Genomic DNA, 12,584 nt, shown 5'->3' with positions numbered 1-12,584 from the left:
TAGTTCTGCCTAATTCCCAGAAGTTCTATCTAGTCTGATGGATGGCCTTTCATCTGAAAGTCTATAAGAAAAATGGACAATTGTTACACTAATGCTAATGCAAGATTTCTCAAGCTTGACACCACTGACATTTTGGGCTGGATAATTCTTAGTAGTGAGGGAGGAGACCTGTGCACTGTAGGATGTTTAGCGATAACACTGGCCTCTCTCATTGGTTGTCAGTAGCTCCCTTTCCACCGATAGTGACAATCAAAAATGTCTTAAGACACTGTCAAGTATTGGCCTAGGGGAATGCAAATTGCCTCCCCCACTCTCCACGTCCTAAAGTGATGGAACTATAATAACATTTACTACAAATGATATTAAAGATGGTGTATGGGTTTTCTATCCACATTGTTAATGAGGCCCATTTGCAAAAAGAATGATTCATCTATCCATGTCTCAATTACTAAAGCTTCTATATCTTTAATAACGCCAACATTAACCAGAAAACAGTAAAGTTTTAATAAGAAATTAGTTTCAAAGCATACATTTCAGATAAAAATATAGAACTAATTTTTTTAAGTATATTGTATTTAAGCCAGAAGAACATAGCCTCTACTATTAATGATGAAGGGATTTGGGAGGAACTTCTTGCAAGTCCCCCTGCCCCAGGGTAAGAGAAAGACTCTAATCTTCCTTAAAAGCTCATCTCAAATGTCACTTTCTCCAAAAATCTTCCCTGATACTCCAGACTACTTAGATGCCCCCTCCTTATTATCCACAGCCACAAGCCCCTCCTGCACATTTTTAATGGGAGCACTTAGAAAACTTTTAGTTGTTTTTTGTTTGTTTTTTTCATTAGAGTCTATGCCTTCTAACTCTATCCTCAGCACTTAGCACATGAAATGACTATTTGTTGAATGTGTGAATACAGAAGAGGAAAATCCGTTTCATCTCTCCTCAAGAATCTGCAGATGAAGCAGACAGTGGTAATACAACACTGAAAAAATGTAGACACACTGTGTTTTATTCTATTAAGGGTTTCTTAAATTTGCAAAGGATCTGTCACTACTTCCCTTTCCTGACTTTCTCATATGAAATCCAAAGTGAGCTACATTCCTAATGTCCTAAAATCATTTGAAAAGCATGTTATAGGACATGCTACCATTTTCTCTATGAAACATTATATACCCCAAATATAACTCATCTTTTATATACTCTCAAATTTGTTAAAAATTACGAATGCTACATACAAATGATAAATAGCCTACATAAAATGTTTTTATCCCTATCAGTAATTTACAAGTTTGTTTTAGTAGAGGGAATTCCAAATATCTATTATTTATTCACTTTACAAAAACAGATGAGGGGCACCTGGGCGGCTCAGTCGGTCAGGTGTCCGACTTCGGCCCAGGTCGCACGCTTCATGGGTTTGAGCCCCACGACAGGCTCTATGCTGACAGTTTGGAGTCTGGAGCCTCCTTCACATTCTGTGTCTCCCTCTCTCTCTCTCTCTGCCCCTCCCCTGCTTGCACTCTGTCTCTCTGTCTCCCCCAAATAAATAAATATTTAAAAATTTTTTTAAATAAAAACAGATGAAAATCAGATACCTCTTTGATTTCAAAATTCAGCAGCATATTAATGATGTCTACAGATCTCACTTCTTCAGCTCCAGCTATTAAAGTACCTTGGGAAGCATGTACATCTTGTTTTGATGTATAGATTTCAAGTGGCCCTTTAATTTCACCTAAAGATGTTTAAAAGAAATTTTTTCACTTCTATTCACACATTTTTTTTCCCACAAATGCTCATTGAGGACATGTATGAGAACTCTGGACCTGTGCAAGCAATGAAAACCCACAAGTCAGTAATACATAGCTCTTGCTCTCAAAAACCTTACAGTTTAGGAGAAGAGACATATACATTTAAAATGCAAACAAACAAAATAAGCAGGCTACGCCTAGTCACAGTGAGTAGACAAATGTTAATAGACTAATAGGAAAAACGTGCAGAAAACAGAGACTAAGACATTGTTATGGGGAGGCCAGGAAAGGTTTAATAAAGGAGTTATTATTCAGGTAGAGCTTAAGGACCTCCTCACACGGAGAGGACAGCCAAGTATAAGACAAGAGATTGTGGAAACTCATAGAGAGTACACCATGAGAGGTTAGGGAAACAGAACAGAATATGATATGATTAAATCATGGAGAGGATAACAAAAGTTAAGGCTAGAAAAGGAAAAAAGTGTGAGGGATGATTAGAACCTCTTATGCCATACAGAAAAGCAAAAGCAAAGCTATATGATCTGATGTTCTTGTGCTGAAATTCATATACTCTGACATGCGATAAAACTGCTTTCTAAACTGTAATACATAAAACTTCCCCAACAGCACACTGATGGCAAATGGTAGAATCCAAACTCATTAGTCCCGTGAAAGTCTTTACTCTCAACTAACCCTCAATATCATTATATTAATTCTTAATATTACTTCAGTTAACATTATCTATGATCATGAACACAACACATAAGAATTCTGTAAACCATACCAGAAAGGCATATGGAAAACGATTGCTGTCAATTATTATCTTTGAGAAACACATAGGGTGAAGTTTCTTAACTATCACCTTACTCCAGCACTGTTCCAAACAGAGTGTGATCCAGGGGAATAATTCTAGCAAATGATTTGCTTTTACAAAATAACTCCTGGAATAGGCAAAGATTTTTTAAATAGAAAAAGCACTCATCATTTTTAAAATTAGTATACTGGAATTCACTACAGTTAACTAATTCTATTAATAAAAGACCCATTAAAAGAATGAAAAGCAAATCACAGATAGGATATATATAGAGCATATATATATATGCTATATATATATATATCAACACATAAATATAATACATATAACCAATAAAGGACTCATATCCAGAATGAACAAAGAACTCCAATATATCACTAAGAAAAAAACACAAACATCTCAATAAAAATAATGCTCAATAGACTTGAATAGTCATGTCATAAAAAAGGATATCCAAATGGCCAGTATGCATATGAAAAGGTTTTAATTTCAGTAGTAATCAGGGAACAAGTAAGATCCATAAAAATAACACTGTGTATCAGCCAGGATGGCGAAATTTAAAAATACTGACAATACCAAGGACCAGTGAGAATGTGAAACAACTCTCATACATTGCTGGTAAACTGGTATAACCACTTGGAAAATCGTGTTCAGCATGTTACTGAAGCTAATCGTAAGCCTAACAAATGAGCCTATCATGTGAAGCCTAGCTATACAACCAAAAGAAAACAGGACATAAGTATGACAAAAGAAATGTATAACATTCACAGCAACTCTATTCAAGACCATCAAAGAATGGAAACAACCTAAATGTTCTCCATCAAAGGTAGAATGGATAAAATCAATATTAATCAATTCATATGATGAATACTGCACAGATTTAAAAAGAACAAACTACCGCCACACACAACAACATGCAGGAATCTCATGAACAAAATGATGACTGAGACAAGCCAAAAACCAAAGAGTAAATTCTATGATTCCATTTATGTGAAATTCAAGAAAAAGCAAAATTAATCTACCTGTGGTATTACAAATTAGGATGACAGTCAATTCTAGGTTGATCTGAGGGCAGAGTGGGTGTATTGAGTGGGAAGGAACATAGGAAGGCCTTCAAGGGGAGGCCGGATATGTTCTATATATTAACCATGGTGACTGACAGCTATACGGTATAGCTATATATAAAAATTCACTGAACTGTACACTAAAGACTTGCATTCTTTACTATTTGTGCTCTGTAATACAGATTAACATATAATAAAAAAGTTTTTTAAATGAAAAAAATATACTGAGATACCATTTTTTACTTAGCAATTTGTCAAAAACTTTAAAATCTAATAATATGCTGTGTTAGAAAAGGCACAGAAAAACAAACTGGCAGGAGTGCAAAATTAGTACAAGTTCTAAGGGGAGCAATTGGCAAGATGTCAAAAATGTTAAATTCATTAACTTAATATATATTAAGTAAATAAAAATTAAATATCCTTTAATCCAGTAGCCCTGGTATTTCCCCTATAGATACACATACACTTGTAAAAGTGTATGGACAAGGACGTTCAATGCAATGTGGGAAGAGTGGAACACTGAAAACAATCTGAAATGTCCATCAGTATGGACTTGCTAAATAAATTATAATACATCAAGAGAATTTAATACCAGGTGGCCATTAGAAAGAATGAGACATATCTATACATATTATATTTAAAGATATAGGGGCGCCTGGGTGGCTCAGTCGGTTAAGTGGCCGACCTAGGCTCAGGTCATGATCTCATGGTCCGTGAGTTCGAGCCCCGCGTCGGGCTCTGTGCTGACAGCTCAGAGCCTGGAGACTGTTTCAGATTCTGTGTCTCCCTCTCTCTGACCCTCCCCCGTTCATGCTCTGTCTCTCTCTGTCTCAAAAATAAATAAACGTTAAAAAAAATAAAAAAAAAAAAGATATAAACACCAAGATAAACTGTTACTTAAAAGAAAAAAGCAAAATGCATAAACACACACACACACACACACACACACACACACACACACACTTTTAGGATAGTACCATTCGATGGAAAAAATAATTATATATATCTGTGTGTGTAATACACATATATAACAGTTTTAAAAATTAAGTCCAGGGGCACTGGGTGGCTCAGTCACTTAAGCATCCGACTTCAGCTCAGGTCATAATCTCATGGTTTGTGAGTTCAAGCCCCATGTCAGGCTCTGTGCTAACAGCTCAGAGCCTAGAGCCTGCTTTGGATTCTGTGTCTCCTCTGTCTCTGCCCCTCCCCTGCTCATGCTCTGTCTCTCTCTCTCTCTCTCTCTCTGTCTCTCAAAAATAAACATTTTTTAAAAATTAAGTCTAGGGGCGCCTAGGTAGCTCAGTCAGTTAAGCATCCAACTTTGGTCAGGTCATGATCTCAGAGCTCGTGGATTGGAAACCTGCACTGCACTCTGTGCTGACAGCTCACAGTCTGGAGCCTGCTTCAGATTCATCTCCATCTCTCACTACCCCTCCCCTGCTCTTGCTCTGTCTCTCCTCAAATATAAATAAACATTTAAAAAAATGTAAAAATTAAGTCCAGTAGTTACTTTGCCTTTAAGTAAGTCAAAGGGCCATTGCAACTAATAATTTAAATTCTCTAAATTTTTACCGTAGTACAATTTGTCAGCATTTTCTTTGCTGAGTTATTTACCAAATGTTTCAATTCTTAAAGATATTTTACTACAAAACCTCACTTAAAAATCAGGGACCCCTGGCTGGCTCAGTCAGTTCAGCATCTGACTTTTGATTTCAGCTCAGGTAATAATCTCATAGTTCATGGGATTGAGCCCTGCATCAGGCTCTGTGCTGACAGCGCACAGAGCCTGCTTAGGATTCTCTCTCTCAGCCCCTCCTTCACTCTCTCTCTCTCTCTCTCAAAATAAATAAATAAACTTAAGAAAATAAGATTAAGTATGTTACCATAGCCCACTGCAAACTTTGAATTTTTTTTTGTATACATGCAAATTCAAAAATTATTCCAGGAATCCACCAGATTTGCAGTGCTTTTTATGGAGTGCGTGGATGGCTCAGTTAAATATCGGACTTTGACTCGGGTCATGATCTCCAGTTTGTGGGTTTGAGCCCTGCATCTGGCACTGCGCTAACAGCTCAGAGCCCAGAGCCGCTTCATATTCTATGTTTCCCTTTCTCTGCTCATCCCTAGCCCATGCTGTCTCTCTCCGTCTCTAAAAAATAAATGAATGTTAAAAAAAATTAAAAAAAAGAAATACTTTTTATGGCTTCCTCCTAACTTACACAACTTAGAAAAAGTTCTGAATCGGTAACTGACTATTGGGATAACTAAATGACAGTCCATCATCTCTAACTATGGTCTTATTCAATATGTATTCAACAAATAAATATCTTCTTTCTTTTCATGGTAATACAAATCACAATGTGTACATATATATTTATGTCATTTTTATGGTTTGACTCCCGTGCTAAAGTGTAAAATAAGGAGATACGTGTATTATGCCACCTTCTGTCAGTCTCTTACCTGTCTTTTGTTCTCTTGGCTTCATTTTATTTAAGTCTTCAGTAGCCTCACCAAGATTTTCTGCTAGTATTCTAAATAAAAGGTTAAGATCTTCTTGATTTAGATTAACCTGTGAAATATCATTAAAAGAAAAGATAAAGGTACTTCATTTTAAAATAAAACAATTTTAATATAGAAATAAATTACCATTTATAAAACATGAAGGACAGAATAACCTTCACAGTGACTGAAAATTAGATCTTCACTACCCATTCAATTATTCCACTACTTATTTCATTTAAATACTTTTATTTTCAATGGTAATACAATGTTTGGAGGAAAAAATGTGATTTATCAGTCAGGATTAGTTACACTACTTAACTTATATAATCTTTAGTGAAAAGTAATAATGATTAAAGAAATCAGATCATTTAAAAAAATGACAAGCTCAGGGACACCTGGGTGGCTCAGTCATCCGACTTCAGCTCAGGTCATGATCTCACAGTTTGTGAGTTTGAGCCCTTCATCGGGCTCTGTGCTGACAGCTCGGAGCCTGGAGCCTGCTTCAGATTCAGTGTCTCATTCTCCCTCTGCCTCACCCCAACTTGTGCTCTGCCTCTCTCTGTCTCTCAAAAATAAATAAATGTAAAAAAAAATTAAAAAATAATTTTTAAAAATGACAAATTCAGAAAAAACAAAAATTGTACTTTTTTAAAATTAACAACTCCAATGAAATAAAAAGGCTATCTTCGATACAAAAAATAATCATTTCTCTCAATGCTAAAAGGGTACTCAGATACCCCTGAAATTAAAAGTATGTGTATATAACATATAGAATGAGATATACTATACTAATAAATAACTTACACACAGATCTTTGCTAATGTGTACGTATACAGCTGTGGGAGATGCAGGAGAGAAGCATCAAAGGAAAAGGCTTCAAAAGGGAAGGGCTGGAAAAGGTGCAAGGCCTTAGGACATGTTTACACAGCTGAGCACAGCTGTGGCTGGGAAGGAACGCCTAGAGCCATTAACATTGTCTAAGGCTGGATGCTCCTTAATACCTGACCCTTCCTAGCGTTACAGAAACCAATTAACTCAAAATTAACCTTGAAAAGCTAAACCATTAGATTGATTAACACCCTTGCTGAGCTGACTTTATGCACCTAGTCTTTAGCAATTATCCTAATAAAAAGAAGCTTCATTCTGGAGTCAGGGCCTCATTTCCACCCGTATGAGGACCTTGACTTAACTGCACTTTGCGGACTCATCTTTTGCGACTCCAGTCATACTCCCTGCAACATATAGCAAATTTAAAAATTAAGTAATGAAGACGGAGACCAAGATGGTGACATAGGAAGATCCTGAACTCACCTCCCATGTATGTACACACCAAATCTAAACTACATATGGATCTTTTCCCTCTGAGAAAGGCCTAAAACCTGGTAAACTGCTCTTCAAAACAAAAGATAAAAGGACCATACTGAAATGAGCTGGAAAGACAGAGACACGTCTCACAAAAAAAACTACCCCCAGTGTGGTGTCACACAACAGGGAGGGATCTCACCACAGATGCTTCTCTTGGAGGAGTGATGACTTGGTACTCCCCATGGGCCACCTCTGCCCCTGGGATCTGCACTAGAGAGAGGAGCCCCCAGAAGGTCTGGCTTGGAAAACCAACAGTGCTGACCTCCAGAGGCCCCAAAGTGCTGTAGGAAACTGAGATTGCCCTCTTAAAGGGCTTGCCCCAAGATCCAGTGAAAAAACTGGCAGTGTGAAAAACACCTAGACTACACATGAGGGGAATTCACTTGCTGATCTGGGTACACTGGCTGAAGGAGCAAGGGACATCTGAAACACTCCTGGGAGGCTGACATGCTGGCAGCTACCACTGTTGAACTTTCCACATAGCCTACTAGCATAGACAGGGGAGTCCGGATATGGCACTCTCCCAGAGCCTTGCTGGGATGAGCGGGGGAACAGTCAAGGCACTTGCTGAAGCTGCCATGCACTGGCAATTGCAGTGCTCCCTTGCATCCTGGCTGGACCAAAGAGCAGAACTGTGGTGGAGTTCTCCCACTCCCTGGCTCACATTCGCAAGCACAGGCAGTTGCAACACACCCGTGGCTGGAACTAGTGAGTGATCCTGGCATTTTCCCACTCCCAGCCTAAAGTTGGTACACAGACACACAAGACACTAGCCTATTTCACTGTTGAAGCCCATGGGCACACACGGTCAAGACATTTTCCCACTGCCTTTCTGAAGCCAGTGAGTCTGCTCTGCCTCCTACACTCACCAACTGTCTTCCTAAAGCCAGCAGCCACGTGCAATCCAGAAAGAGAACATGCCTTGATGCGCTGGCCCTGCTAGTCAAGAGAGTTGGTGTTCCAGAGCTCCAGAGGACCATAACAAGCCGAAAAACAGTTCTTGGCAGGTCAACACCCCCAGGGCACTGCACAGACAGCAGACTGAAGCACAACCTCAGTCTTCCTATGACAAAGGCCTATTTACTCAGCCTTGAGTATCAGCCTGAGGGACAGGATTAAAGTTTCCCACATATCTAGAGACTAAGAAGGTGCTTTCAGGGTACAAAAGCAGGGAGACACCATCCTTGCACATCCCCGTTGGCCTCATTACAGCTAAACAAGACTTGTGAGAAAGGAGTTCAAACATTCATTTACACACCAATACAATATGCCAATTTCTGCAGCTGGTGCTCAGATGTCCTAGAGCCCTGAGTAGGGATTATGATTGCAGTCCCATAGGACTATATACATTTGCATACTTTAAAAGCACTTGCCTGAGGGTCTGGCTTCTAATCAGCCTGAAACTAGGTGCTGAATAATATTCCTCCCCTTGGATCACTGACAGATCTTGGCACACCCTCAACAATGGGGGCATACCAATAATAACTCAGGTGTTTTAGACAACCACAAAGGTTCAGAAGACAACCACAAGCTAGGACAAGGTTGAACAAGAAGAATCATCACCTAAACAAGGTTACCATTCAAGACTAAAAAGACTGCCTGTTTCACCAAATAGAAACAAACAGAAAATCAAGTAAAATGAGGAAACAAATATTTTCAAACAAGAGAATAAGACAAAACCTGAGAAAAACACCTTAATGATATGGAGTTAAGCAATCTACCTGATAAAGAATTAAAGTTATGATCATAAAGATACTCACTGAAACTCAGGAAAAGAATGGATGAGGACAGTGAGAATTTCAACAAGGAGATATAAAATATAAGACAGTACAAACAGAAGCCAGAGAACTAAAGATATGATAACTGAAATGAAAAATACACTGGAGGGGTTCTACAGCAGACTGGATGAAGGAGAACAGATTGGTGAGCAGGAAAATAAAGCAACAGAACTTACCAAGACAGAGCAAAAACAACATTAAAAATTTTTTTTAAATGAAGGTATCTTAAGGGACAAAGACAAACAGAAGAACATTAAAATTACAGAGGTCTTAGAAGAGAAGAGAGAGGAAAGTAGCAGACAACATTTTGAAGAAATAATGCCTGAAAACTTCCCTAACCTCAAGAAGGAAACAGACATCCAGGTCGAGGAGGCATGGAAATTACCAAAAAGGATGAACACAAGGAGCACTACACCAAGCCTTATTATAATTAAAATGTCAATATTAAAGAGAAAATCTTAAAAGCAGCAAGACAAAAACAACTTGCTACATTCAAGGGAAACCTCATAAAGCTATTGGCAGATTTCTCAGAAGAAACTTTACTAGCCAGAAGGGAGTAGCATGACACATTCAAAGTACTAAAAAATTTTTCCAACCCAGAATACTTTACCAAGCAAGATTATCATTCAAATAGGAGAAAGTGTTTTTCAAACAAGCAAAAACTAAAGGAGCTCATAACCACTAAACCAGCTTTATGAGAATACTAAAAAGCCTTCTTTAAGATGAATAAAAAGGGCACTAATAAAAAGAAAACATATGAGAGTAAAAATCTCATTGGAAAAGGTAAACATAGAGTAGAGGTAGTGGATTAATCACTTATAAAACTACTAAAAATGTCAAAAAACAAAAGTAGTAAAATTAACTGAAACTACAATAATTACTTAAAAGATACATAAAAAAAAGATGTAAAAGGTGACATCAAAAACATAAATTCTGTTCGGGGGGGGAATGTAGAGTTTTGGATACGTTCAAAGTAAGTGGTTATCTATTTAAAATAGACTCTTACATACAAAGGATAGGGTATGTAAACCTCACAGTAAGCACAAAGCAAAAACATATAGTAAATACACAAAAGAAAGGAATCTAGACATAACATGAAAGAAAGTCATCTAATACAAAGGAATTGAGAAGGAAATGAAGGAACAGAGAAACTACAAAACAACCTGAAAACAATTAATAAAAGAGCAATAAAGTATATACCTATCTATCAATAATTTCTTTAAATTCATGGACTAAATTCTCCATTTAAAAGACAGAGTAGCTGAATGGATAAAAAAACGACCTAGAAGAGATTCACTTCTGAAGTAAGGACACACAGAAAGAGTGTGAAGGGATGGAAAAAGATGTTCCACGCAAATGGAAACGAAAAGAACACTGGAACAGTTATATCCTACAAAATTGACCTTAAAACAAAACTGTAATAAAAGACAAAAAAGACAACTATATAATGATAAAAGGATCAATAAAGCAAGGTAGGATGTTTATAAATAAATGCACCCAACATAAGAGCACCTAAATATAGATAGCAAATATTAACAGACCTCAAAGAAGAAGTTGACAGTAATACAGTAATAGTAGGAGACTTTAACACTTGACTTACATCAATGGACAGATCACCTAGACAAAAAAATCAACAAGGAAACACTGCTCTTAACACATTTGATCTGATGGACTTAACAGATACATACAGAACATTCCACCCAAAAGCAAAAGAATGCACATTCTTCTCCAGTGACCATGGAACATTCTCCAGGATAGATGACATATTAGGTCAAAAAAAAAAAACTCTCAAAAATTTAAGAAGACTGAAATCAGGGGCACGTGGGTGGCTCAGCCGATTAAGCATCTGATTCTTGATTTCAGCTCAGGTCATGATCTCGAAGTTCATTAGTTCAAGCCCCGCATCAGGCTCTGTGCTGATGGTGTGGGAATCCCTGCTTGGGATTCTTTCTCCCTCACTCTCTCTCTGACCCTCCCCTGCTCACACTCTCTCTCTCAAAATAAATAAGTAAACTTTAAAAAAAAAAGAAGACTGAAATCATACCAAGCATCTTTTCCAACCACAATGGTACAAAACTAGAAATAATTATAAGAAAACTAGAAAAACCTAGAAATGTGAAGATTAAACAACATGCTACTGAAAAACCAATGGGTCATCAAAAAATCAAAAGAAACAAAAACAAAATACCCAGAGACAAGCGAAAACAGAAATACAACATACCAAAATCTAAAGAATGCAGCAAAATCAATTCTAAGAGGGAAGCTCATAACAATACAAGCCTACCTCAAGAAACAAGAGAAATCTTAAATAAACACCTTAACTGTATACCTAAAGGAACGAAGAGAAGAACAAACAAAACCCAAAGTTAGTAGAAAATGGGAATGATAAAAATCAGAGAGTAAATAAATGAAACAGAGACTTAAAACGAATTAAAAAGATCAATGAGGGGCACATGGGTGGCTCAGTCGGTTGAGCATCCAACTTTGGCTCAGGTCATGATCCCACAGTTGACAAGCTCGAGCCCCACGTCAGGCTCTGTGCTGACAGCTCAGAGCCTGGAGCCTGCTTCTGATTCTGTGTATCCCTCTCTCTTTGCCTCTCCCTCACTCATGTTGTGTCTCTCTCTGTCTCAAAAAGAAATAAACAACAACAAAAAAAATATCAATGAAACTATAAGATTGTTTTTTGAAAAGATAAACAAAAGTGATAAAACTCTATCCAGACGTATCAAGAAAAAAAGACAGGGTCCAAATAAACTAGCAGTGAAAGAGAAGCTATAACTGACACAATAGAAATACAAAGGTTCATAAGAGACTACTATAAATAATTACAGGCCAACAAATCAGGCAATCTAGAAAAAATGGAACAATTCCTAGAAATACACAACCTTTGAAGAATGAATCACAAAGAAATAGAAAATTTGAATACACTGACTACAAGTAATGAAAATGAATCAGTAACTTAAAAATTCCCCCCAAACCAAAAGCCCATGGCCAGATGGCTTCACAGGTTAATTCTACCAAACATTTAAAGAAGAATTAGTACCTATCTTTCTTGAATTATTCCAAGAAATGAAAAAGGAAGGAACACTTCCAAACTCATTTCACAAGGGCAGCATTACCCTAATACCAAAACCAGAAAAGTACACTACAAAAATTAATAAAAAAAACTACAAGCAATATCCCTGATGAACATAGATACAAATCCCTAACAAAATATTAGCAAACCAAATTCAACAATACATTAAAGGCTCATAAACCATGTTTAAGTGGAATATATTCCAGGGATGCAAGGATGGTTCAACATCCACAAATC

The 12,584-nt window shown here is 37.3% G+C and overlaps 1 protein-coding gene across 4 annotated transcripts in view; it reads right to left on the bottom strand.

Moving 5' to 3' along the window:
* VPS13C (vacuolar protein sorting 13 homolog C) overlaps positions 1-12,584 on the bottom strand; it is a 192,745-nt gene that overhangs the window by 85,433 nt on the left and 94,728 nt on the right. For all 4 annotated transcript variants that reach the window (XR_013556316.2, XR_013556317.2, XM_078448671.2 and 1 more), the window contains 2 exons: positions 6,084-6,192; positions 1,593-1,729 (listed from right to left, as the gene is read on the bottom strand). Coding sequence is in view for 2 of the 4 variants with exons in the window: in XM_078448671.2 (XP_078304797.2) it covers positions 1,593-1,729; positions 6,084-6,192 (246 nt within the window). In the remaining 2 variants the exon portion in view is untranslated. The remainder of the gene's footprint in view (positions 1-1,592; positions 1,730-6,083; positions 6,193-12,584) is intronic.

This window comes from Panthera onca, chromosome B3 (assembly GCF_046562875.1).
Source record: "Panthera onca isolate mPanOnc1 chromosome B3, mPanOnc1 haplotype 2, whole genome shotgun sequence".
Lineage (NCBI taxonomy): Eukaryota > Metazoa > Chordata > Mammalia > Carnivora > Felidae > Panthera > Panthera onca.
This window is presented reverse-complemented; position numbering and strand designations above follow the sequence as displayed.